Raw genomic sequence first — 26,346 nt, 5'->3', positions numbered from 1 at the left:
GATCTTACGGCGCCACGCCTTTCACACCACTTGGCGCTGTGGCCCGTTCTACACCTTACACACGGGATCCCCCCGTTGGCACTACAGGCCACCTGTTTGGCTCTTCCCCCCCCCCCCCCTATTGTATGATTTAGCCGCTCAGTTCTTTATACTGATGCTTGTATTTTGCAGCACCTAGGGAGAGTCTCCCGGGCTGCCATGATGTATTCACTGCTCTTCTCTCTCTTAGGAGCAGGAGAGATCTTTTGTAGCCCTACGGGCGTTTTTATATAACTAATGAAAGGATCTTTTCTCGAAAAAAAAAAAAAAAGGTAGGCTAGACTTTCGGATCCTCAAGTTATGTACAAGGGAGAAGATTTAGACAAGGCCATTTTGATCTACAGAGGAGTCCCTAAACCTATCACTCTAGATGCACTGCCCGTATTTGTGCAAGGACGGTCCCTTAGTCATGAACGCTACACTGGGAGATCTTTGGTATTGCATTACCCATGCAGGCTCTTTTTTTGAGACAATTGGGAGATCCAACTGGGAGAGACACATCTCCATGTTCTGGTTCCTCAGGCACTGTAGACTCCTCCCCCCCCAACCTTCCTTCACATTCAAGCTTGAAGCTCCATAGTTTGTAAGTGTTAAAAAAAAAACAAACCGTATTTTATCGTACGGTATCCCAAAATTTCATATCGTACCAAAAATTCCCATAGGGTATCGTATTTTCGTACTGTGACAACTCTGCATGTTACGTGCCTATGAAGATATCCAAGCTTCTCAATGAAGCCATTCTCTCTGACCTGCAAGAAGTGCTCATGGTAGAAAGCCGGATTTGTAGGAAGCACGGGAGTGTCAGCATGTGCAGCTAGTGTGAAGCCGAGTAAGATCTAGATGGATGATGCGGTTGATCGTGCCTATCTCGAGAAATTAAAAAAAGGGGACTCTTAAGGAGTACTCAAAGAATGATAGGCTGTCCATTTGTAGCCCATGTGCATCAAACCAACTGGTTACCTGGGAGTACCAAGACCTGCTCTGTCTCTCCTGTGCCAGCTGCATGGAGGATGTTAATGCCTGTCTCAGGAGTCTTATCTCTAAAGGTGTGAGATATAAGTGATAGTCTGGAAGAGGGCATCAAGAACTAGGGGTGGTGCTCCAAACTCTGCAGTGATGATCTCATGCAGCACCATCTCTATCCTCCTCCAATTCTCCTCTCTCAAACCTGGCCCCCAAGAAAGAAGCTCCATACATCATGGCAAGTCTGACCAATGTGTCAAAAAGCCAGCTTTTCGTGCTCAGTTCCTGGAAGTGGGCCTGGAAACACTGCCTCTCCAGCTGGGCCAGGGCTGCATATCGTCTAGCCATCCGTGCCTCTGCTGCCACAGGCGTAGGGTGAAAATATGCCTAGTGAAGGTAACTCCCATCACCATGTACACATAAGAGGTGATGATCTTAACTGCCTCGCTTCTGGTGTTTACCTGATGCGAGGTGTTAAAGAGCACGATCTTGTTTTGCCAAGATTCACTACAAGATCCCTCTTCTCACAGAATGCCTGAACTGCACTCAACTGCCTCTGCAACCCCTCCGATGAATCTGATACGAGCACAATATCATCTGTATAGAAGAGGATGGGTATCAGTGCTCGGGCAAGACTTGACCCTGAGCCTCCCAGCTAATCTGAAATCTCATCAATATACAGCCCAAAGAGAGTGGGCAGCCATGTTTGACCCCAAAAGTGTTGCATATCTCATCAGACATGCCCCCGAAGGGCACATACCCAGCGTGTCATGGAGTCATACAATGTCATCATTCCCCATATCATCTCTGGGTGAAACTGCAACTCTTGTAAGCGAGAAAATAGCTGTGACCGTGGAACTGAGTGAAAAGCTTTCCTGAAATCCACAGAGCAACAATAGACTTGCTGCCTCCATGCTCTTGCCTCCTTAATGATCACCCGGAGGGTGAAAGTGTGATCTAATGTGGAGTAGTTCCTCTTGAAGCCTGCCTGTCCTGTGGCTTTCAATTGGTTTCCCTCTGCCCATGAGCTATCATGAACCTCCAAAACTGCCCGACAGTTTGGCCAATGTGTGTGTGTGTGTGAGAGAGAAATGAAATGAAATGAAATGTTATATTAACGTCTTCAAAAGGCCATAATGACCTATGAGACCAAAAGTTACATCATGGTGGATCTGATACAATGTCTGGATAAAAAAACCCAGAAAATGAAAAATAAAGATGATACTACTGGCACCTAGAAAATGAAACTGGAACTGGAAGGTACACTATGGAGGTACCTCCATCTCATAATATGTGCCGCATCGGACACTGGCGGATCTCCTCAATATCCTCTGTGGTCAGCACCCTGACTGGGTGTCTCGCATGCCTCGCAAGAGAGAGAGAGAGAGAGAGAGAGCGACAGAGAGAGATTAAGCTTCTACTAAAGATCCAATGGGCCTACGAGACCAAAGTGATGCAATCGTGTCCATGGCATATCTTGTCATGAAATGGCAAATAAAATAGAACAAATAAAAACTCTCACTGGAGTGATACAAAACTGTGCATAGAAATCTCATCATGGATTACAAGAAACATGAAACATGAAACATGAGAGGAGGATCAGCCCCCAATAGATGGTATACCACTCTCCAACATATCAAGCACGGGGCTAATGAGGATGGCACAGAGAGAGAGAGAGAGAGAGAGAGCTTATGTTGGTTGCTATTTTTCTTCTAGGAACGAGCTAAAAATATTTTCAGGCGAGGTGGTTCGCTTTGGCAATCACTGTCGGGACCCTCAATGGCATCAATTAGATCGGCTATTTGAAAAGTGATGTCTTTACTTTCTCAAATTTTCACATTTAAGCATTAATGCATTGTTTGGTTTCTACTAGACATATAATGACGAGAGGATTTGGGACTTGTAGGTTGGATGCGGAGGTTACTTCTCAAAGGCAAACAAAAGATGAGGCAGAGGCAGAAATGCAGGATCTAATGACTTTGGCACAATATACTGGTGTATGTCTTTGTTTTTGATGATGTATGCAAGTTTGGATTGTAATCATTCTTAGGAAAATCAAGAGCAGGAGCCTTTGCTGGTCATGAGCAGCCACTGCACCCCCTCCGCCTGTGGCCTCACTTCAAATCACACACCGCCCCCTCCCCGGTTTCTTTTCTTTTCCTCCCATCCCTATTTTCCCCTTTAGGCTGTCTTTTTCTCCTTGTTTTATGTGCCCCTATCTTTTCCTTTTCTTGTTTTGTCGTGATTTCTTCTCCTAGTTGCTATCCTGGTCAGCACTTGATATTCATTAAGCAATTGGACTGTGTGCTCTAGTTTTTTGGAGGACTCCATGGAAGCTACTCCATCTTCTTCAATTGGCGCCGCCCTCAACTGTAACTTTTTGGAAGTAGACTTCGTAATTCCACCGGTCGGTGTGGAATGTTTTGTTGAACACAATGCTAATCATTACGCTTAAATACACTAAGATTTAATGGACAACAATCACGATACAAGATGTAATTTGCTGAATTGACAAGAGACGCGCAATGAGCCGGAACGGCTAGCCTCTCTCTCAAATAATGTATACTGATGTTGGGAGAATCAAGTATAACGTGTCGGGCATTTTTGACCAGATTTCTATACCAATGCATATGAATACAGTATTGCAAACAATATAGTTGACGAAATATAGTTGTCGGTGAAGATCTTCAACTGACACTACCCTCTCAAGTGTCCATGTTCTCTACCATCTGCTCTCTATTGTTCCACCCACACATGGTAGAAACAATTTGCAAAAGAGCACGTAGGACAAGAGAACACTATATAGGTCCCAAGAGTGATTCTAGGCCGTATTCACTCTCCTACATACTCCCAATGGCTGAAATTCAGCAAAATAGTCATTTCTTTGCTGTAATTTCTAGTCTTTTGGTTGAAAACCCTAATTTCAGCCTTCCTTTCTCAAGTTGAACCATAGGGGAAGCTTTCCCAGGGTTCCTGCAACCACTTGAAGACTTTTGTCGTGAAGCATTTCAACAATCCATACGCTCCCATCGCGAAGACTTCCGCTTACATCGACTCTACTTGCAATTGGTAAGCTTTAATGCTCAATTATAGAAGCATGTAACAGGAGGGAGGAGAAAAAACTCCATGTTCACATATTGTACATGCCTGGATTTGCATGGAGAATTGGTGTTCCACTAGGTCTGGTACCTCGTGTACTTACCTAGAATATGTCTATTTTGGTATAGTCTCATGAACGGGGATTGTCCATACTAATGTTGCATTGTATAGAATCTTTATTTGCTTGCCTGTAAATTGAATTTGCATATTGTTTTAATGCTTGCTTGACCAATGTGTAGTTCCGGGTAAGGCCCGTGAACTGTGCGTGTGAAATTGTCTGATGACATGGTTATGTGGCATGTGATAGGTGGTAAGTATTGGTCAAATCTAGCCTCGGAAACTAGCATTATCTTATAACTTATAAGTGAGCGTATACACACTTTATTAAGTTTTGGGCGACCAAAACTCATTTATACATTATGACCAGCCTTGTGTTAGCACATACTGATGTCCCAAGGTGGACAAAGCTCAATGTCCACTACGCAGACCCTGTCCCCTTTGTTTAAAGAGAGCAACCAGCCATGTGTCAGTCCTAGCTTGGACCCCAACAAGCTTTCCCTCTCTAGCTGACACCCAAGGTGGACATCTCATCATCTCTCTCTTCTTCCTCTCTTTAAAAGTTGACGCCTCCCTTCATGAGGCCTTATGGCTGTATTTTCTACATTGTCTCCTTCCCTACTTCATATCCAAGCTTGTAAGAGTGTTTTCCAAGCCACAGGCACAAGTCCCAGCGGAAAGCCAAATCCACAATATCACATGAGTGGCATCAATCTCCGGCATATGCAAGTGCCATGGACGCCAGTCCAATGTATATATATAATGAGAAAGCAAGGGTGGAGCAATTGGGTGGTGTGACTCGCGGCGGGTGCCCGGGGGACTAGGGTCTTTGACACACTTGTTGATACCATCAATGCATATTAAAACATTTAAACATGGCCACAACCATAACACATATCCATCATCACTTTGCATAAAACATAAAGCTGGACAAAACATCCACAAATGCTCAAAATGGAGCTTGCACGTGTGACACTGCATAGAGGCCGGAATTGGCCGACACCCCCCCCCCCTTGGAGTATTTTATTACCCAAGGAGAATAATATCATGTACAAGCTTTGAGGGCCTTACTCTCCCCATGGGAGATTATCCATATACAAATGCCATAACACAGCCCAACACGAGGCAAGTGAGCCGGAACATAGGCTGTAGAAATGCCGAGCCAACAACATAATCCATATACCTTCGTGTGGGTACTGATTCTTCCCCAAATACCACGGGTCTCCATGCAATAGAGCTGGTACAGTAAGTACAACTCTCCATTCAGTCGGTACAGTAGGTACAATGGTTGGTATAGCCGGTATAGTGGCTGGTATAGCAAGTACAGTGGTTGGTACAGCCGGTACGGTGGTTGGTACAGCAAGTACATCAAGTACAAATGTTGGTACAACATGTGCAGTGACTAGTACAGCAGGTTTAGTGGCTGGTATAGCAAGTACAAAAGTTGGTACAGCCGGTACAATGGGTGGTACAGCAAGTACAGAAGTTGGTACAGTCAGTACAAGGATTGGTACAACAAGTACAATGGCTAGAAATCATAATAAATGATTAAATATCCTTGCCTTCAGTATTTCTTCACGATGGAAGCCTCCGAAATAGTCCCCAATAGCCGGTATTCTTCATGGGCAGCCTTCAAAAGAGAGAGAAAGAGAGTAGCCATCATTAGGGCAGCCTGTAAGGTGGTAGAGGCTAGTGTGCAGCAAGAGAGTCTCTATTAATGAAGATAGAGGGCTCCAATTTATAGATTTGGGCCTCCTATGAGCTAAAATGGCAAGCTCACTTTGATCCACTTTCTAACAAGTGTTAGGCCACTTGTCTCTTTTTGGTCCACTTTCTTGCCACATGTCCCAATCTAAAAGATGGGTCCTTCCATAATCTTTACCTCTAAAAATATCCCAACTAGTAGACATTCTGTCATAGGCACTTTGCTAACTCTTGGTATCTGCTCAATTCCATATGTAATGACGCGAACAGAATTTCCATCGGAGTCGGGCCAAAAATAGCAACTCTCCTAAATTTTAAGAGTGTGGTCCTTTGTATTCTAGGATAATCCCCCATTCCCAAAGCTTGTACTTTCCAAATATTTTGACATCCTGGAGTCCACAAGACCCCTTTCATACTGGGAAATGTTGAGGCTGGTGATAGGTGGCTTCTAAATAGTTGTCTGCAACTCAAAAGCATCCAAATACATCTAAAACAAGTGTGGGCAATCTCTAAAGAACTCTTCATCTATCAATTTAGCATCAGGTGGAAGATAGTTCTTGAACTTCGTAAGGTAACGCCTTATAAGTTTGCCTCTAGCAAGCTTGCGTTCCTTGTGATACACACTCTGTTCTGGTTGCAAAATCTCCTCAAGCTCATCCACTTTTGGTGGATTCTCAATAACCGGTTCACTGGGCTTTTGCTCTACATACTTGCGAAGGAGACTCACATGAAAAGCATTGTGTATATGCTAATGACTAGGCAATGCTAATCTGAAACCCACTTCTTCATTGATCTTCTTGATTACTTGAAAAGGCCCATAGTACTTGGTTGCAAGTTTAGGGTATACATCCTCTTTGCCAGGCCTCTTTCTATGTGTTTCTTTCTCGAATTTCAGCAATACCCAATCATTCTCTTTGACATTAAATTACCTTCTATGCTTATCGACAGTCTTTTTATGTTTGTCTTGTGACCTTGTAATGGCTGTCCACACTTGAGCAAAGGCAATATCCAAGTTTGTTACATACTCATCAGTTGCAGATATTTCATCCTTTGTGCGAAGGATGGGTGGCAAAACCACCTTACCATAAACAATCTAAAACGGGGCCTTTCCCATAGATGGATGCACCATGTTGTTGTATGCAAATTCCACAAGCGGTAAGTACTTCTCCCAAGAAGACTTTTGATCCGCCACAACATTTCAAGAGGTCCAACACGACTGAATTTGCAGCCTCACTTTGCCCAGAGTGATAAGCTGATGAGAAGTCCAATGTGGTGCCCATATTATCAAACAAGGCCTGCCAAAAGAGACTTGTAGGCGTGGGATCTCTATCTCCTACAATGGACTTTGGCATTCCATGATGCTTGAACACTTGTGTAAGATATATCTTAACCAAATGCTCAGCTTTGATGGTCTTCTTGACTGGCAAGAAGTGAGCTTGCTTACTAAACCTGTCCACAATTGTCCAAATAGCATCATTACCCTGTTGGGTTCGTGGCAAGTTTATAATGAAATCCATTGTAATACTTTCCCATGGTTGTGTGGGAATAGGCAATGGTTGAAGCAACCTTGGTGCCTTTTGCCTACCAAATTTTACCTTTTGACAGGTGATACGTGCACGTACATGTGTCTCTATGTCCTTTCGCATACTTGGCCAAAAGGAATACCGCTCAATCATGTGTGTAGTAGGCATTATGCCTCTATGACCAGTGTATGGAAGAGCATGGCACTCATCCAAAACCTTTTGCCTCATGTTAGACACCACACATAGGCAATTATCTTACATAAGATAACTCTCTTTGATCATATATGAGGCATGTGTATGACAAGCCATCAAATCAGCCCAAATAGTGGCAAAATAAGCATTTGTCCCATGAGAGGCAACTGAGATAGCTACTACATACGGCTTTCGTGACAATGCATTTGCCACTACATTATTCTTTCTTGGGGTTTGTAAGATCTGAAAATGAAACATAGAGAGGAAATTGGCCATTCTTATATGCTTCTCTGACAATTTAGTCTGGGTAAGAAAATGCATTAAACTCTGGTGATCTATATTGATAGTGAAATCAGTCCCAAGAAGGTAATGTTTCCATATGGTTATAATGCATGAATTACAGCCAAGAGCTCTTTCTTGTAAATGCCAAGATAGAGCTCTGCATCATGCAATCTACGTCTCTCATAAGCCACATCATGCCCCTCTTGATTTGGGACAGCTTCTATGCAGTTTTAAGATGCATCACATTCCACACTCCATGGCTTTTGCAAATCCGGAATGATCAATATTGGACCATGTGTAGTTGCATCTTTTAATTTGAGGAATGCATCTCTCTCTACATCAACCCATTTAAATATAGCCTTTTTCTTTGTCGAGTGATGCAAAGGAGAAGCAATCCATGCAAAGTGAACAATGAATCTGTGATAGTAAGAGCATAATCCGAGGAAACTAAGGATCTCATGCACCAATCCCAATTCAGGCCAATTTCAAATTGCATCAATTTTTGCAGGATCCATCCGCACTCCATCTTTGGACACAATATGTCCAAGATAGTGTACCTTTGACAAGGAGAACTGAAACCGGCCTCTGGTAGAAACCAAAGTGCGGTAGACTAGCAGTCACCCAAACACAGTTGTAATCCAGCAAATAAGACAGATAAAAGGGAGCTAGAGTGCTCCTACACAAAAAGAACAACAACACCTGTTGGCCCCAAAGCTTGGCGCCCGTTTCGGTATTTCTTTATTCAAATTCAATGGAAGAGTTTAACTGAATACATCATGGCCATTCATGGCTTATTCATATGCATGACCAAACTACTAGTCCTCTGGACCTGTTAGCATAGAGGTTTCACACAGCCCTGTGCCCCAAAACACCACACTTTTTTTGCTCCTCTAATCAGCCAAGGTAATACATCCACAAGGCCTTGAATATGCATCCAACTGGCCCATGCACATAGCCAAAAACACAGCCATACATCAGCCCGTAGACTCTTCTAAAAACATGTAGGTTTGCTCCTGTTTCTGCCCTCTTAGGCTGCAAATCCCTCTCACAAGGGACTAGGAGAGACACTCCCGAACAACCCACGAGCTGGAAGAAAGAGGAGTTTGAACCTGTGCGCGTCTGACACTGCCCACAAACCTGTAAAAAGAGATAGAGAGAGAGAATAGTAGTCAGCTGTCTCTGTCCAGCAACACCCCTCTTCCCTGTTTCTCTTGCAACCTGTCACCCTCCAAGAGAGAGAGAGAGAGAGAGAGAGAGAGAGAGAGAGAGAAGATAGTTCTGCCGGCCTGCAGTCCTGGCCACGTGCAGTCCAAAACTGCACTTCTATGCAGCCCAGCCAATTGCCTAGAGAGAGAAGGAAGATGAGCAGCTGTAATCCCTGTGCACTGGCCTGCCGCAAGGAGGAAAAGTCCTGCTGTTCAGCCGTGTGCACCGCTTGTCAACTGCCCAACCAGCGTACAGTCCAGCCTGCTCTCTGTCCAGCCTTCGTACAGTCCAGCCCGCCTATAATCAGGAGAGAGAGAGAGAGAGTAAAAACTGCTGCAGCCGACCAGCCTTTTTCAAAAAAGTGAGAGCTCCCCAAAAAGCACATGTATGCTGCAGCCCGATTTTCCCCAAGAGTAAGCCTCCTCCAAAAATAACGTAAGCCCTCCAAAAAGGCCACCACTCTCTAAAAAGAGATTTATTTGTTTTAAAGGTTTTTAACCCTTGTTTCCCTCTTATGATTTTAATAAAACCTTAGTTCCTCCAAAACCCTTGTCCTCCCTAGGATCACCTTGACCCTAAGTTTGAACATTCAACATATGTCTTGCATACCGACCACCATGCCCACACATATGCTGCACAAATTCAGAGGGTCGTGACATACCCCCCTCTTGAAAAATGGCAAGCGTCCTCGATTGCATTCTGGTGATACAGCAAGACATCCAAAGCTGAACCACATTGACAACGAAGGCTGCCCAATACAGTAAGATATCAGCCATGTGATCCAACTAAAAGTTAAAAGTACAATATGGCAAAATCAGCATCCCAATCTCTTTGAGCCATGCATATGTAGCAACATTCACTGCAAGCCAATGGTGTAGTAATAGTCCAAGTTGTATACCACTGTGAATGATACATAACCACAACATCCAATGTGACTAGTACCTTCGGGTGAGACAGAAGCTGCACCAAGCGACCTCTAGATGACATCTGAGCCTGTCTGTATCAAGGGAGCAGAGGTGCTACCCTCCTCTTGAGCATCAGGCAATGCTCTAGACCTATGCTCTGCTGAACCTGAATGAGCCGTAGAAAGAGTCGGCTCCAACTCAAAGGTATCAAGATAAAGCTGCAATATCTGAGGTGAATTTGCTAAGTCGACCTCCTCCATCCACTTTGTATCCATCGGTGAATAGTTCTTGAACTTCGCAAGATAGCGACCAACTTTACCTCATACCTTTCTTTCCTTATGTGGTATGTGCTCGGGAATAAGAACCTCATCAAGTTCCTCCACTTCCGGCTGAGCCTCATTTGATACATCCTCAGGCACATCTCCTCGGAAAGGTCTAAGAAGACTCACATCCTCAGGCACATCTCCTCGGAAAGGTCTAAGAAGACTCACATGGAATGCATTGTGAATCCTCGAGTGATCTGGTAGCTTCAAACCATAGGCCACCTCATCGATCTTTTCCAATACCCGAAAAGGTCCATAGTAGAGCATGCTCAACGTAGGGAATAAGTGCTCTTTACCTTTCATCTTCTTGAGCCTAGCTTTCTCAAATCGCTAAAGATAGGCTGAGTTTGAAGCTATGAACATGGAACAGCCAGATGCGTGCTCAAGGCTGCCCTGTTGAATTGTCTTGGTTGATTAGAGGAAACGACGGTGTGTGGCTTTTGTGGGACACAGATCTGTATGTGAATCCTCTATGCTAAGAGGTCTTGAGGGCTGCCAGATTGGACATGCAGGTTTACTTTCCCTGACTGGCTTTGTTGTACTCAGTTAAACTCCCCATTGAATTTGAATAAAGAAATACCGAAAGGGGTGCCAAGCTTTGGGGCCAACAGGTGTCGTTTTCCTTTTTGTTCTGGAGCATTCTAGCTCCTGTTCATTTGTTATTTGACTGGACTACTTTTGGAAAGGTGAGTGCTAGTCTACCGCACTTTGGTTACTACCAGAGGCCGGTTTCATTTTATGTGGATGATTGGGTGCTGGAGAGAGGTGGACATACTTTGATTGCTACAGGCACCTCCAAATCGGATCATTGCCCAGTGGTTTTATGTATTAGAGATCCGAATTGCCATGGATCAGCACCCCATGTACACATCCCTGATCATTTGTTTTCAGATGCAGAACTATCGCGTCGTATGTCTGATATTTGGAGATCTCATGACTTCTTACAGGCCTCTCAAAGCCTGGCCTCTGCTCTCTATGATATTAGTGACTTTTATCACACATGTGCCCTGTCTAAGAGGCAAGAGGCCTTGGACTTAGAAAGGGCTATTAGACGTAGATTGGCTGCCTTGTAGAAAGAGCACGAGAAACATCCTCATGCTCAATGGGTTGCAGATTTTTTATGTACTATTAGAGCAGAACTTCATCACTCTCTTGAGCAACGTGCGGAGTATCGTTTCCATGCCCAGGAATCCTTTTGGACACAGATGGGTGGCAGATGTAACAAACATTTCTTTGCTTCTCACGGCCCATCTCATGCCAGAGATAGTGTCAGGCAGTTGCAGGATTCACATGGCACTCTTCACTCAGATCCTCTCATGGTTAGACAGATTGCCACCGATTTCTATTGCCAGCTTCTTAGTGCTGAGCCGCATTTTGATCTGAGACACAGGGCACAGAGGAAGGTTTGGAATGCATTGCCACATTTGATCACTGAGGAGATGTGTGCCGCTCTGGATGCCCCTTTTTCTATGCAGGAGTTTAGTCATGCTCTTCATGCCTTACCTCATGGTAAGTGTCCAGGGGAGGATGGCCTCTCCCCTGTTTTTTTCACTACTTTTTGGGATGAGATTGGGGCTGAGATAACATCGGCTTTGCAGGAGATGTGGGACACAGGTTCTATGCCTTCTTCTCTCACTCAGGGGCTTATTTATCTTATTCCTAAGAGCTGGGATAAGACATTGATTGGCCAGTGGAGACCTATCACCTTACTTGGGACTGCCTATAAGATTCTTGCTAAGGCAGTGAGCATTAGATTGCAGCCAATTTCGCAGGATGTTATTCATGATACCCAGAATGGATTCTTACACGGCAAGAGCATCTTTGACAACATTTTCTCGTTTTGGGAGGCCGTCGAATGGGCTAAAGCGAGCAATCAGCCCTTAGCCATTCTGCTCTTGGATTTTAAGAAGGCCTATGATAGAGTGGATTGGGACTTTCTTGAGGGTACTCTTAGTCATATGGGCTTCTCTCAGAGATGGATCAAGGGAGTTTCATGCATGTATTGTGATGCCCACAGTAGAATTCTTGCTTGCGGTGATAGAGGAGAGTGGTTTCAGATTTCTCGCTCAGTACGACAGGGCTGCCTATTAGCCCCTTTATTATATATCATAGCTGTAGAGGCCATGAACATCTTTCTCCGCTCCACTGTTGGTATTTCAGGATTGAGGTTGCCTCTTCGTAGTCGTGAGGAGTTGGTTGACTCTGAGTTAGCTGATGACAGCCCTGTTTTTGGAGGCTTCACATATATGCTTATGTTCCTTCCGGGTAGCACTAGAGGAGTTCTGTTTGGCAGCAGGGGCACTCATTAATTGGCACAAATCTGTTGGTTTTTGGGTTAGTGATTCACCGAGAGTTGATTGGGGTGCAGAGTTGGTTTTACTTGGATCAGCAAAGGATGTACTGCTAGATATTTGGGATGCCAAGTTGGGATTGATATTTCTCTTGCACAGTAGTTTGCTTCGGTACTTATGAGTATCTGGAAGAAGCTCCTCCATTGGAGCTCCATGAGATTAGATTTAGCCTCCAGAGCTTTGGTGGCTAATCAGGTTTTGCTTGCCTCAGCTTGGTTTATTGCCTCTTGTTGGTGCTTCTCTTGTGCGTGCATTGGCCAATTGCGGAGATTGATCCGCAATTTTCTCTGGTCGGGCTTGGATGGCACCTCAGACACTCGTGCAGGGTAGCTTGGCTCACAATTATTCAGCCCAAAAGAGAGGGGGGCTTGAATATTATCGATCCGGATGTTCAATGGAGGGCGTTGCATTGCAAACTTGTGGTCAGAGGTTTCCTACCAGGCACACTGAGCCTTGGAAGGATTTTTTCTTGTCTCAGATTTCCAGATGTACACCCAGGGTCGGGAGAGACCGGATGCCCAACACACGTTTTTTGTTCACAGAGGCTGATATTAGGGCACCATCTTCCCCTCTTATTGCAGCCATTGTCAGAGCATGGAGAAGCATGAGATATTTTTTGCGACAAAGGCTTCCTAGGTCTTTGGACGAGGCTGACGGACAACCTATTATGTGGAACGAGTTCATTAGGGATGAGGTTGGTCGGCCACTTGGTGCATCTCGTTATATGTAATGGTCAGGATGGGAGAGATGCGCACACAGTTCTTGCTTGGAAGACCTTTAAGAGTCTTCCGGAGGATCAGAGAGTTGCATCCACTGAGCATCTTAGGGGCTCTCGCATTCGTATTGATCAGATTGATGCAGCTATTCCGCATGAGTGGCTTTCTGGGACCTTTCACGGAGACTATCATCCGAGTTGGCTGGGAGTTTTTTCGAGGATAGGCATACCTCTGCAGGTCATTGCTCTGCTAGGCCAGGAGGATATAGATTTCCTCATGTATTCTATCATGCATGGTGGGAGATTGAGGAGATGTAGTATGGAGGAGATCATACCAAACACTAGGCTTAGTCCAGTGAGGATTGTTGGTCGCTCGGGGAAGCACTGGTTCATTGACCCTTCTCCTCAGATAGTGACTCATGGCTCTTGGTGTTTGTGGCTATATGGTGGCAGTCCTATCAGATATATTCAGTGGGATCTAGGAGAGTGGGAGTGGATTGATGCCTTCGATCCTTTGAAAAGCCTTCCTTTTTTTAGTTTCACTGTTCGGAATGCCAAGCTTCTCCTCACTCGACAGATGCATAGGTCCCTACTCTCAGGCCTTATTGGGAGAGCATGATATTTCTCCAGTGATACAGTGCAGATATTGGCATAGACTTTGGCACTCACACAGAAGGAGCCAGATCTCTCATTTCTTTTGGTTATTCTTACATGGTGGTTTCCCTACCAATCAGTGGAGATTAGTTTTCGGTGTAGCACCTTTCTGTCCTAAATGTGCGGTAGATTCTGAGTCCGTACAACATTGTCTATGGGGGTGTAGCATTGCACAGCAGATTTGGGGTCCTGTAGCCCAACTTATGGGCAAATTGAGTGCCCGAGCCATGCATGTGACTTGGGGAGCAGTTGCTTGGCTCTCCCAGTTTCGTCCGCAACTTTTTTATGGGGGCAGTGGTACAGATTTTGTTTTTTTCATTCGCAGAGGTATTGCCCAGCATGGTCTATTGCAGGATGTTCCTCACTCTGATTATACATCCACTAGACAGAGGATTGACACCAGTTGGGAGATTATTGCCAGTATTACAGCATGGCAGATCTGGAGAGCTAGATGCACGGAGGCTATTGAGGGTGTCTAGATTTTTGGGTCTCAGTGCATTAGTACTATATGGGGTGATATCATCCACACTCTTATGGCTACTTGGGCTCGCATTCAGGGGCCCTCTCGTTCTGCGCAGGCGAAGCGTGTGATATTTATGCGGGAATGGGACCATGGCATCTTCTTTTCCTCTAGTACCACAGGTCTTACATGGCATCATGATGCTCCTCAGTGGTTGAAATCACCTTACATATTGGGGTGATTCTATTCTCTTCCGGCTTACAGCTGTGATTGTTGTATGTTTTTCTCATACTTAATAGAAGTCTCTTTCTGAAAAAAATAAAAAAATAAAATAATTTTTTTTGATTGTACATAAATATATTGGCGACATGCTTTTTATCGAGATAAGTATTTATGTTTAATGCTTTTCTTTTGCCAATATTTTGGATTTTGTACATGTTAATCTCCCTTGCTGACGCAAGTGGAGAGTGTTTCTCATGTCTATCTGGAGATGTGTTTTAGGAAAGTTATTTTTTTCTAAATGGCGTTTTTGTTGGAAAACATTTTGATTCTAGAAAAAACTTCCTTATGGTTTTGATGAATAGTTTATGGTATTGGTCTTGTGTATTGGAAGCTCCTAGCAGTATGGGATGCGAGAATTGTTACCTACAGAAGAATCTCATATGGGGGGTATTCTAGTGGTATGGGACTCTAGAATATGTCGCATATGTGGTTACAAAACTTTAAATCATTTATTAGCGTCATGGATTGGCTGATTCTAGTCTATGAACTGCCTCGAAGTCAACATGGCAGGCATTATGCGCTTATATGGTTGGACAAAGATATGCAAGGCTGTCCTGGACAACATTGTGCTAGTTGAGCTTCCCTGGCTTGTGTGAACATGTACTTGTTTTGGTAGTTTTGCGAAGAAGGATTTCTCAGATCGAGCATGCCATGGCACATGCCTTTTGCATGTATGTGAATGGATCCCCGGAAGGACTCCGGTGTGAGCTCATTGACATGTCAACAGGAGTTTACGTCTTTTGCATGTATGTGGATGGATTCCCAGGAAGGACTTTGGTGTGAACCCACTGACATGGCAAGAGAACATGTGTGGCTTCTGAGGCTTGACATGGTAACATGTATGGCTTGTGAGGCTTGACATGACAGAACATGTGTGGCTTCTAAGGCTTGACATGGTAACATGTATGGCTTGTGAGGCTTGACATGACAGAAACATGTATGGCTTATGAAGCCTGACATGACAGAACATGTGTGGCTTATGGAGCCTGACATGACAGTACATGTATGGCAGATAAAGCTTGACATGATGTGCTTTTCTTATAGTACATGTATGGTAGATGTAGCTAGACATGGTGTGATCTTTATCAGGACTAGCAACCTTGGTGCTCACTTTGTACTTATGTTTTGGGAAGGATTCAACATCCCTAAACATTCAGAAAAGCAGCTTACGGATTTATGGATATTTGGAACAGAGTTGGCTCTTGTGTCCGTGTCTGGTTATTATTAGAGTTATTGACTCAAGATATGGACACTTCTTGATACGGTATCGTGGATATGGAATTATGGCTTTAATGCTGGGCTTATGTAATACTACTGATGGGCAGTGGGTCTACTATCTATATTCTTGAAGGATATCTCAGTGCTATCAGGTTTATACAGTTGTAGACAACTGCTTTATAAGACAGAGGGAAAGTTACCATTTGGTCCCTCACCCGTCTCGACCAGTGGAACCAAGGTGTGAACGAGGATTTTTCCACAAAAGCAGTGAAGTCACAGGATGGAAGACGCTTGTGTAAAGCCAAGTCTTGTCGCAGAACTTGTGTGAAGGCTTACTTGTGTACCTTTTGGGGTTTTGAACCCAAGACCTCTGGGTCCTAAGCAAAGACCTTTACCAGGTGTTACCGACGATTTGGCTCAAATGCATAGGGATTTCACCAACGTTGATTGATCCACGGAATGCCAACCTCCATCCTTCAAGAGGGAACTCAGCCAAAGACCATGAGATTTCTGTGAATTGATGGATTACAGCAACGGTGCAACCACTAAGCTGAAGATTGCAATGGCCACTTGGAAGCAACGGGTGAGAAGTGATCTATATGGACTATTTCCTCTGTACTAACTGGAGATTCCTTAAATGATGAGCCATGGTAGAACTTTTATTGCTAGTGTTTGTCATAGGTTTTCTTTACCTTTGTTATCACATTTTGTTCTGATTTGTTTGATACTGTGCATAGCTCATTGATGCTGCTCTTTGCAATACAATATCTCCATTGCAATTGCATATAGCGACCATCTGTGGTATTAGATGACATTTTCTTTGACGGAATGAATCTGCTTCAGGAGTTGTACCATGAACTGCATGCACTCGACAGATTTGAAATGGATTATCGTCGAAAACTTCAAGAGGAGGAGCTGTTCAACAGCTCTCAGAAAGGTGGACAGTCTAATACCTTGATCATGGTCTCAAGGCACATTGCTCGTTTTGTGTTATGTCTGCTCTCTGCAGTACCACTCTTACTTGTGTAAAAGTTTTTGTTAACGAATATGCCTTTGGGTTCTAGGTGACAGTCTTGCCATTCTTAGGAGTGAACTGAAAAGCCAGAAGAAGCATGTGAAGAACTTGAAAAAGAGATCCTTGTGGTCCAAGATACTGGAAGAGGTATGGTTGGAGTAAGGTATCAAACTCTGCTGATGTTTTGACCTTGGTAGTTTAAATCTTTAGCCATCTTTGTGTATTCAAAGGTTTGTAATGCCACAGGTTATGGAGAAGCTGGTGGATATTGTTTATTTTCTTCATCAGGAAATTCAAAATGCATTTGGTGATGCAGGTAATCCCTCACAACCTTGTAACCTTTATGATGTTTTTGCTAGACCCTACAGGCAGCTCAATGTTACATTATGATTCTCCAAACAAAATGCAGGGGAAAAATCCAAAATGTGATTTCTACTGAACATTCCTCTTGTACGATCTATACCATAAGTAGTGTAATTTCATATTACTTCGGGGGAATCCAAAACACTAATTCAAGCAATGTGCAACAAGAGGACTCGCATATAAATTCTCTCTCTGTTTTCTCTTCCCCAAACCTCCCTCCCCCCCCCCCACCCCCGCGGCCAAAAAAGAACACACACACACACACACTTTTTTTTTGGTAATATCCAGTGCAGTATATTTATATGCTCATAAATTTACAAGATGGGAAGTCTCCAAAATGGAGAGTATCCCAAATGTCAGAAACATAAAGAGAAAAGCTCTAAGCAAGAAGCATCCATATCACCCTCATGGCAGGCATCATATAAGGATTGTCGCAATGAGGCTCGGAAGGATTCATATGACTGATGATTCTGCCGACCCAAGTATGCCAAATTATGCTCACTCCAAATTGTCCAAAGAGCCCAATATCTCACCCAAGAGAGAAATAGTGAGTATTGGGACAAGGACCACATAAATCTGCCAAAAAGCCAGAAATGTTTCCCAAATCTGTGACTCGGGAAACGGAGCCGAAGAAAATCTGAAATTCTCCTGAGGAGGATCTTGGAACAAGGGCAGTGCCAAAGCAGATGAAGAACAGTTTCTGAGGGAGCCTGACATCTTAGACATGTGGAAGGTGCAATGTGACGTTTAGCAAGTGTGACCCCCACTGACAATGTGCCTGTCAAACATCTCCAAAGAAAAAGTCTTTGTTTCAATGGCATTTTACACTTCCACAACATCCGGAGATTCTTCCGCCACCATGAGAGGGGCTTCCTTATATGCCACAGAGAATTAGCATGTTGGTGAATCCATGGGGGAGGCTGAAGAAGCGTGTAGGCTTTTATGGAGGTTAAGGCAGGAAGCGGAATAGGATGAATGCATGTAGTAGATGGCTGCAATTGCCAATCCATAAGCCTGTCTGTGTCAGCCACAGGTGGAATAGGTAAAAAGGGATGCAATTTTCTTCCATATCGACCTATGATGCATTCCCAATGCATAGGAAGTAGTGGCCCGGGGAAAGGATAAGACATATCCCCGATCATCTACCACATCATGTATGTACCTAATTCCCAATTTCATAAGATTGTATGCCCGAACAGGTTCCTGTAAAGCAAGTGGAGTGTCAAAGATGGCACTCCAATGAGTACTTTCTTTCCTCATCGAGTTTGTCCCCAAGCAATTATCAGGAGCCCATTTGACCTTAGAGAGAACTTGTTTCCAGTCAAGTATGAGGACAGTAGAGAAAGGACAACCAGGTATCCTCCCTACAAATCTCCCAATAACAACCTCCCAATGATCCGTAATCCAATGACCATAAGCACCAGTCCTCATGTTGGCACACACACATGCATGCACACACAGACACAACAAAAAAAAAAAAAAAAGAGGAGTCAGGTCTCCACCATGCTACAGGAGACCTCATTGGGAAAATCATCGTTGTGCTACTAGAGCAATGACTGCTTTCTTGTGGAGGCGATGGAGTTTCGGCAGAATCATGAAGAATGCCTTGCTGATAGCATATGTTGAACTGCATGACAGTCATTGGAGATCAATGACAGACGCAACTGCAAACCTCCTACTGCCCAAGGTGGACAGTACCATCAGCGACTGATCTTGTAGATACATAAAGGCTCAGTGAGTATGGCAGAGGCTTGTGCTGCTCATGTCTCATGTCAAGACAAGACCATACTAAATTGGTCATGTGTTTTCAGAAGTAGTATTGCTATAGCTCACTCAAATACTGCACCGTGACCCTCCAAATAGAATAGGCTGCAAAGCTCATGACACAATAGCTGCCTGGAGTCCAATGGAGGACTTGGCAACCTCACCTCTCAGTCAGCAGTATTGCGGTTTTTGCTGGAGCACCACTCTTAGCCGAGTGACACATTAATGCGCTCCATCAGTAAATGTGGAACGTGGAGGATTCCTCTTACTTTTGGAACCAAGGATTGCAATACAACACAATGGTCCCATACGGATCAACGCTTGGCAATGCTGAAACCATGTACTTGTAAGTTGTGGCTACTCTCGCCAAAATATTTTCATTTCCTGCAACAGCCATGTGGCATCCACAAAACCATGTGTTGCCATATGTTTATGACATAGTTTCTTGATCAGCTGAGCATGTGCTTTCTAATAGGACAACATGATAGGAAGAGGCAATGCAACCTCTTGAAAGTCTACTGTGTGTTTGTTGCATAGTCACAAGAAACGGTTTTAGGATTGTTTTGTTTTGAGGCTTTTGGGGTTTTGTTTTGAAAGGTTTCGTCCCTCATTAGAAACCGCAAAATGTATTATTTTTATAGAACATTAATATTAAAAAAACTTGGAGAAACCACCAGAAAACATAGTGCAATGCTGAAAAACACATAAACCATGAAGGTATTTCAAAGCATGAGGGGAGAAGAGAAAGGAGGAAGAAGACAACTGGGGGCTTGGGCAACGAAGATTTGCTAATGGGCACTGAAACGGACTCTCACGTCTTGATCCTTTAATCTTTCACGATATACATGGCAAGTGTAACCTTGCACCATAGTTACTTTGAAACACGTTTCGTGCCTTGTGCAAGGAATGAAAGGTTTCATTTGTTTGGAACATTTCTCAGCCTCATGTTGAAAATGGCCCACGTAGACCAAAAAACAACGGTACCTCTGTAGAAGAAGCGCAACACCGTTTCCCCCCCGCAAGCTTGTCGACTTGATTTCTTTCCGAAGTCTGCCCTTCCCAACTTCATTGGGATTTGTGCAACCTGTTTTTGAAGTCCTCCAGGTCCAGAAGAAGTTGGTGATGGTTGGCTGGTAAGGGAGGGGTCGGGGTGGCTGGGGCTGAAGCTCTCTCAAGAAAGTGTTCCTGTGTCAACGGAGCTCAAGCAGGAAGAGCTCTAGGCAACGCTGGTCCGAGAAGTCAATGATCCTGGAGACTCAGTGAAATCTCCCATGGATCTCGTAGTATACCAAGCAGCGACATGTGTAATGCTCCTCTGTTTTAACCTCTGTGTGGCATAGTTGACAGATCCTCTCCTCCTGGGTCTCTGTATGAGCTCCCTGGCTATGAAGACGTGCTGAGCTCTATCTGTCTCCACTCTGAGGTTGTGGCATGAAACCTGCATCTGGCCAATCACAATCTGAATGGCATGGGACATGTGAACACTCGGTTGCTGGATGAAACCATCCTTAGTGAGCCTGAGGAAGCGATCTTTGTAGAAGTGCATCTTCGTTTTCGGAGCCCTGAAGGTGTGATCCATGTGCAGTGGGTGTAGAGGCTGAGAAGACCTAACCAGATAACCTAGTTGGTGTCCTCATTAGAGAGCTGGAGAAAAGGTGAGTCCAAATTGTATTGAAGGGGTGAGAGGCGGTTCATGCGGAGCCCATATACTGAGAACCAAGTGGAAACGAAGGCATACCATATTCCAAGGTGGCCCTCGATTGCTAGCTGTCTCGAGGAGTCCAGGGCAAGCCTCGGGTACCTGCAAACTGTGAGTGGATAATCTAGTGTGGGACTGATGGTTTGTTGTAAATCATACGGGAGAACATCGTGACTTGGGGCCTCTCCACTCACTGGCAATGCTTATCGGATAAATATGGCCCTTAGAAGGCTGCTCCATATATCAAGGCTGGTGTGATGAGGGTGTCAAAAAGCCAACCCGTTGCGTTGGGCTCCTGGAAATGTGCCTCGAAGCAGTGCCGCTCAAGTAAGCGCAAGGCTGCGTATGTTGCGAGAAGCATGGTGAAGCATGGGCCACTGAAAGTGACACCAAGGTAGACATAGGATGAGACAATCTCCACAAGATCCCCTTTGTATGTGAAGCTCAATCTGGATGTGAAGGGGTGGGAAGTATTGAAGACAATTACCTTGGTTTTACCAAGGTTATTAGAGAGGTCCCATTGAGTGTAGAAGTCCTATAAGGCATCCGATTGTCCCTGAAGCCCTTCGGCTCAATTTGAAATGTACTCGGCTAGTAGGGGCGCCAAGGTATCATCAGCATGTGAGATGTGAGTCCCTCGTGATCCTGGGCTCGCCCATTACATAGTCTAGGAATGACCTTGAGAACCATGCCCTTTGTGAAGAAGGTGGAGGTGGTGGAGTGGGGATCTGGTGGGGAAGGTGGAGGTGGGTGATGGGTGATATGATAGAGGGAGCGTGCATAAGAGTGCCATGTGTCCGGGCCGGTGATAGGTGCGGGGGGGATGAGGCTTTTGAGATTAGGGGTGTGTGACTTTGAGAGAGAGAGAAAGAAAGAAAGAAAGATTTTATTAATGTCTTCCAGAAGACCGAACTCGGCCTATTGGACAAATCAGTGTACCTGTGTGCGGTATCCTCTATCATCCCAACAGAATGAAAAAGTACTGAACTAAAAAGCTGAATCTAGGTGTGCAATAAGTACAATGAGTGGGGGAGCGGATGGAGCTCTACTACTAGGAGAATGCAAAGCTATATGCATGGAGTATACAAGCATGATATGCAACCTCCATCCTGCACCATACTGGGGGTATAAAATGGTATACATCAATGAAGGGGGTGTCCACAGCTCCCTGAAGAACATGCCTGGGTCTGCTCTGAAGCGAGCTAGTCGCTCCGCACCCTCTGTGTGAAACTGAGCTCTGATCTCTGTCATCTCTCTTTGGTATAGGCGTGGTGTCCGAAAGCCTGGTGTCCTTTGTCTCCTGCGGGCTCTAAGTGTCTCTGCTCTCTGGAGAGTAATTCCCTGCTATGTAGGGGCTGGGAGTGGGATGGATCTCTGAAAAAATGTAGTAATCTGTCTGTCGTCCCCCCTCTTGAGCTGTCTGAGCCTGTAATGATGTCTCTCTGTGACGCTGTATGTCTAGAATGAATCTCCCCAGTATGCACTGGTCTGCTGCCTCAAAGATCTGGCGTAGGGAATGTGGCTCTCTGAATAAAATGGGATATCTCTCTCTGATGGCTGTATATGCTCTGCATCTGCATACATAATGCTCCTCACTCTCCACCTCCTCTCTACACAATCTGCATACCCTCTCCTCTCGGGGGATCCGTGCTGCTCTGCCAGTCTCGATCTCCAATCGATGTGATGAAACTCTAAGCTGACCAATAGCCACTCGGGAGCCGTGTGGTAAAAAGCCCTCCATGTATCTAGGCCTCTCTATAAATCCATCATCAGTGATACTCATGAAGTGATCTCTGTGGCATAGCATCTTCGGTGGAAGAGGCTGTGTAGGCGATATCCATGTCTCTCGTGTATAGAGCTGCCATAGGTCTTGTCTAAATACTCTATTCCTCTCACTATGAGAGAGACAGATATGTGGTGCATCCCTGTCATACTGGAATGGTGGTAGATGATCCATGTCTAGGCCATGCTGTGAGAACCAATGTGTGACGTGTGCATACCATGATCCTTTGTCTTCTGCCTCAGCCAGCTGTCTAGATGCCTCAAAAGCTCTGTCAATCTGTCCTGTGGCATCACTCTGAATCTGTCTAGCACGCATATAGTTTGGAATATGGCCTCTACCATCATAGGAGGTGTAGCAAACTCTGCTGGATAATGTCATGAGGTACTGACGGTTTGTTGCGTATCATGCGTGCCATCATGAGGGCCTGTGGTCTCTCTATCTGTGTCCACCAATGGGTAGCAAGGCCTCGTGCCCATACCGCTGCTTCATACATTGGTGCCGGTGTGACTAATGTGTCAAATAGCCACCCCTTCGTCTGGGGCTCCTGAAAATGCGCCTGGTGGCACTGTCTCTCTAGCATAGCCAATGCTACATATCCCCGTGTCAATCTAGATCTGGCTGCTGAACCCATGGTGAAGCGCGTGGCTGCTGCAGAGAAGGTAACCCCTAGGTACACGTATGATGTCACCACCTCCACCTGGCGTCTTGCGAGAGTGAATGCCAGCTGACTCCTGCCCTGTCTCGATGTATGAAAGACCATAACCTTGGTTTTCCCAAGGTTCACAGTAAGACCCCTCTATGTGCAGAAATCATGGAGTGCATGTAGATGCTGCTGTAGGCCTTCTGGAGACTCAGACACTAATACAATATCATCAGCATAAAGCATAATATGTACTGAGGTACCTGCTAGATCAACTCCATCTCCACCTCCCCGTGTAATGAAGTCAGCCACCTCATCAATGTATAACCCAAAGAGCGTGGGAGAAAGTGGGCATCCTTGCTTCACACCAATGGTGCTAGAAATAGTCTCGGACATACCTCCTGGGCATCTGACTCGCCCAAAAACCTGCTCATATAATGCATAGATGCCCCATGTCATATCTGCTGGTATGCCAAGAGACTGCAGGCGCTGAAAGAGCCTCTCTCGTGGTACTGTGTCAAATGCCTTGCGGAAATCCACAAAGCAGCAATAGAGCTTTCACTTCCTCACTCTTGCTTGATCAATCATACATCTCAAAGTGAATACATGGTCAATGGTAGAGAAAGCTCTCCTGAAGCCTGCCTGCCCTGATGAGCGTAAACCTGCTCGCTCAGCATATAAGCTAAGCTCTTGCTCCAACATTGCACCATAGAGTTTGGCCAACACGTGGCCAACCATAATCGTCCTGTAGTTGCTGGGATCGAGCATATCCCCTGTTTTGTGGATCGGCACAATGGTGTGCATCGTCCACTCCGCAGGCAAACCCTTTGCTAGTGCCCTGTTAAACAAGTGTGCAAGGAAAGGAGCCAAAGAATCTACTGCGTATATGAGATGCTCACCCTGTAGGCCCATATGGTCGGCGGCCCGTCCATGCTGTAGGCGGCGGATAGCTTCCTTTACCATCGAGTGGGTAAAGAAGCTAGCTGTGGTAGGTCGAGGCTCCTGTGGCTGAGGTATAGGTGGCTGCTGTGGGGCATGGTATAGGCCCTTTGCATATGCGTGCCATGTCTGTGGGTCTGCAATGGGTGTTGGTGTCCGGGGCTCTCTGAAAGTGCCGCCATGAGATAGGGCTATCTCAACTCGTGAAGAAATGGAAGATCTCTAGCTCGTGAATCTCTGCGAAGGCCCGCCTTTTGCGGCGAGTAAGTCTCCTCATCTCTCTCCTCGACTCCTGCTTTGTGATGGCTCCCAAGGCTCTCTGTATGCGGATTCGTGAGTATAGGGCTCTGCACTCGTCATCATACCATCTGTTTTGGGGCATAGTCCCAGATCTCGCAGGCTCTCCTGAGTGGACACGATGTGGGAAGCTCTGTAATGCAGCCGTGTTTAGGAGTGATGCCAGCTGGGCTGTAATGGTATCCATAGGTGCCAGGGGATCCATGAGTAGGAGCCCATCCTCTACTCTGCCAGTGTATATGTCTGCCATGAGGTGACAAGCTGTGATGCCTCCAAATACCCCATAATGTAGTCTACCACCGTGCCTCCGGTTCGTGTATGACCTCCATGTGGGAAGCATGTCAGCCCTCGTGATCCCGGCCACTGTAGCATCCCATTATAAATAACGAGACGATGACTGGCTCCCAACTCTAGTAAGTGGTCCCCATAATGTCCTCTGTCTGGTCCAGTGTCCTCTGATGCCCGACTAGCCCCTATCTCCTCTGGATCCACAGGGTGGAGGATCTCCATGTCATCATAGTCATACACCTCACACTGTCTGCTCTGTGTGTGGGCATTGAAGTCACTCGTAAGAAATACTTCCCCTAGTGTAGAATAATGCATAATCTCCTCTGACAGACAAGTGTATGGCGAGGCTCCTGTCTCCTCCTCTTGTGGCATGTCCTCTGTAATGACATAGGAGGATCCTGATGGAGGAAAGTAACATAGGGCTATGTATATAACCCTGTCCTGTGAGAGCTGTAAGCTGATCCACATGTATGTGGCCTTTGGATCCTCTGCTACCATACCACTCTGTCTCCCCCTGTAGCTCCCGTCTAAATAGAACTGCTACTCCCCCCGACCCTCTCGAGATACCTTGGCGTGTGGTCCTCCTGTATGCTGACTCCCACTGGAATCCCTCTACTCGAGGTAGCCCTCTCTTTGGGCTCTAATGTGTCTCTGTCAGAAGTATGATGTCTCTCCCCACCATAACATGCTCCAGTCGTCCAGGCTGCACCCATAGTGAACCATTACAGTTCCATACTGCCATGTGTATCTTTGTCAGTGGCCTGGTTTGTGTCCCATAGGCCCCAAACCGCTAATCCATGGGCCGGCCACCATCAATGATGACCCGACCATCTCGATAGAAGGCCTTCTTGCCTTCTCTCCTCGCGTGTAAGACTCGTGGGATGCAAGCTCTCCTATGCTCTAGCTGCATCCTCGTGAGATCATCATCCAAGAAAATAGGAGCTCCCTCTAAGCCTCGTAATATGACCCTCTTCCTCATGAAGGTGACCCTCTCCGTCTCTCCTGCAAACTGTAGGATGAGGGCTCGCTTGCGTGTTGAGTCTTTCCCGACTCTCCATGCTTTGGTGAAGGGGAGAGGGTGTCTCGGCTATACCTGTGACTCAAATGTTGAGGCGGCGGGCATGCCTCATCTTCTCCTCCTCAATGGTGGTGTGAATGATTTGATGTTCTTCCCTTTGAGTCTCCTCCCTCACTTCTTTACGGATGTTCTTCTTCACCACCTCAACCAATCCTGACTGCTTGGCTTCGAGTTTTCCCTCCATGTCCTTTGTGATCTCCTTGGAGATCTCTTCTTTGATGGCCGTGAGAGTGTTGTCATTGATCTCCCCTTCTTCCTTCTCGGTGTTCTTGACGGCTACGAGTTCCACTTTCAATGCACTCACCTCCTCCTTGAGTGCTGTGTTCTCTTGTTCAAGGTCCGTGACCCGTGCTTCGAGGGCCATGATGTGCCGGTGTAGTTTGTTCTCCACCTCACTGAGGTTGGAATCGGATGTCTTCTTGTTCTCCTTGATTAGTGCCTTCATTGCCGTCTCGAGGGCCTCGAGTTTCTCTTGGAGACTCGGGGCCATTCCTCGAAATTACTCTG

General features: G+C 45.5%; 1 protein-coding gene across 1 annotated transcript in view; it reads left to right on the top strand.

The window, feature by feature from the left end:
• The window catches only part of LOC147616220 (protein PSK SIMULATOR 1-like), an 82,508-nt gene that overhangs the window by 14,609 nt on the left and 41,553 nt on the right, over positions 1–26,346 (top strand). Inside the window, exons 3-7 of the mRNA XM_086777231.1 lie at positions 2,719–2,811; positions 2,909–2,999; positions 16,817–16,910; positions 17,038–17,135; positions 17,235–17,304. Of these exons, the coding sequence (XP_086633357.1) occupies positions 2,719–2,811; positions 2,909–2,999; positions 16,817–16,910; positions 17,038–17,135; positions 17,235–17,304 (446 nt within the window). The remainder of the gene's footprint in view (positions 1–2,718; positions 2,812–2,908; positions 3,000–16,816; positions 16,911–17,037; positions 17,136–17,234; positions 17,305–26,346) is intronic.

The sequence above is a fragment of the Cibotium barometz genome, chromosome 38 (genome assembly GCF_041138505.1).
Source record: "Cibotium barometz isolate CiBa-2024 chromosome 38, ASM4113850v1, whole genome shotgun sequence".
NCBI classification, from domain to species: domain Eukaryota; kingdom Viridiplantae; phylum Streptophyta; class Polypodiopsida; order Cyatheales; family Cibotiaceae; genus Cibotium; species Cibotium barometz.
The sequence above is the reverse complement of the archived record's forward strand: the minus strand, read 5'-3'. Positions and strand labels throughout refer to the sequence as shown.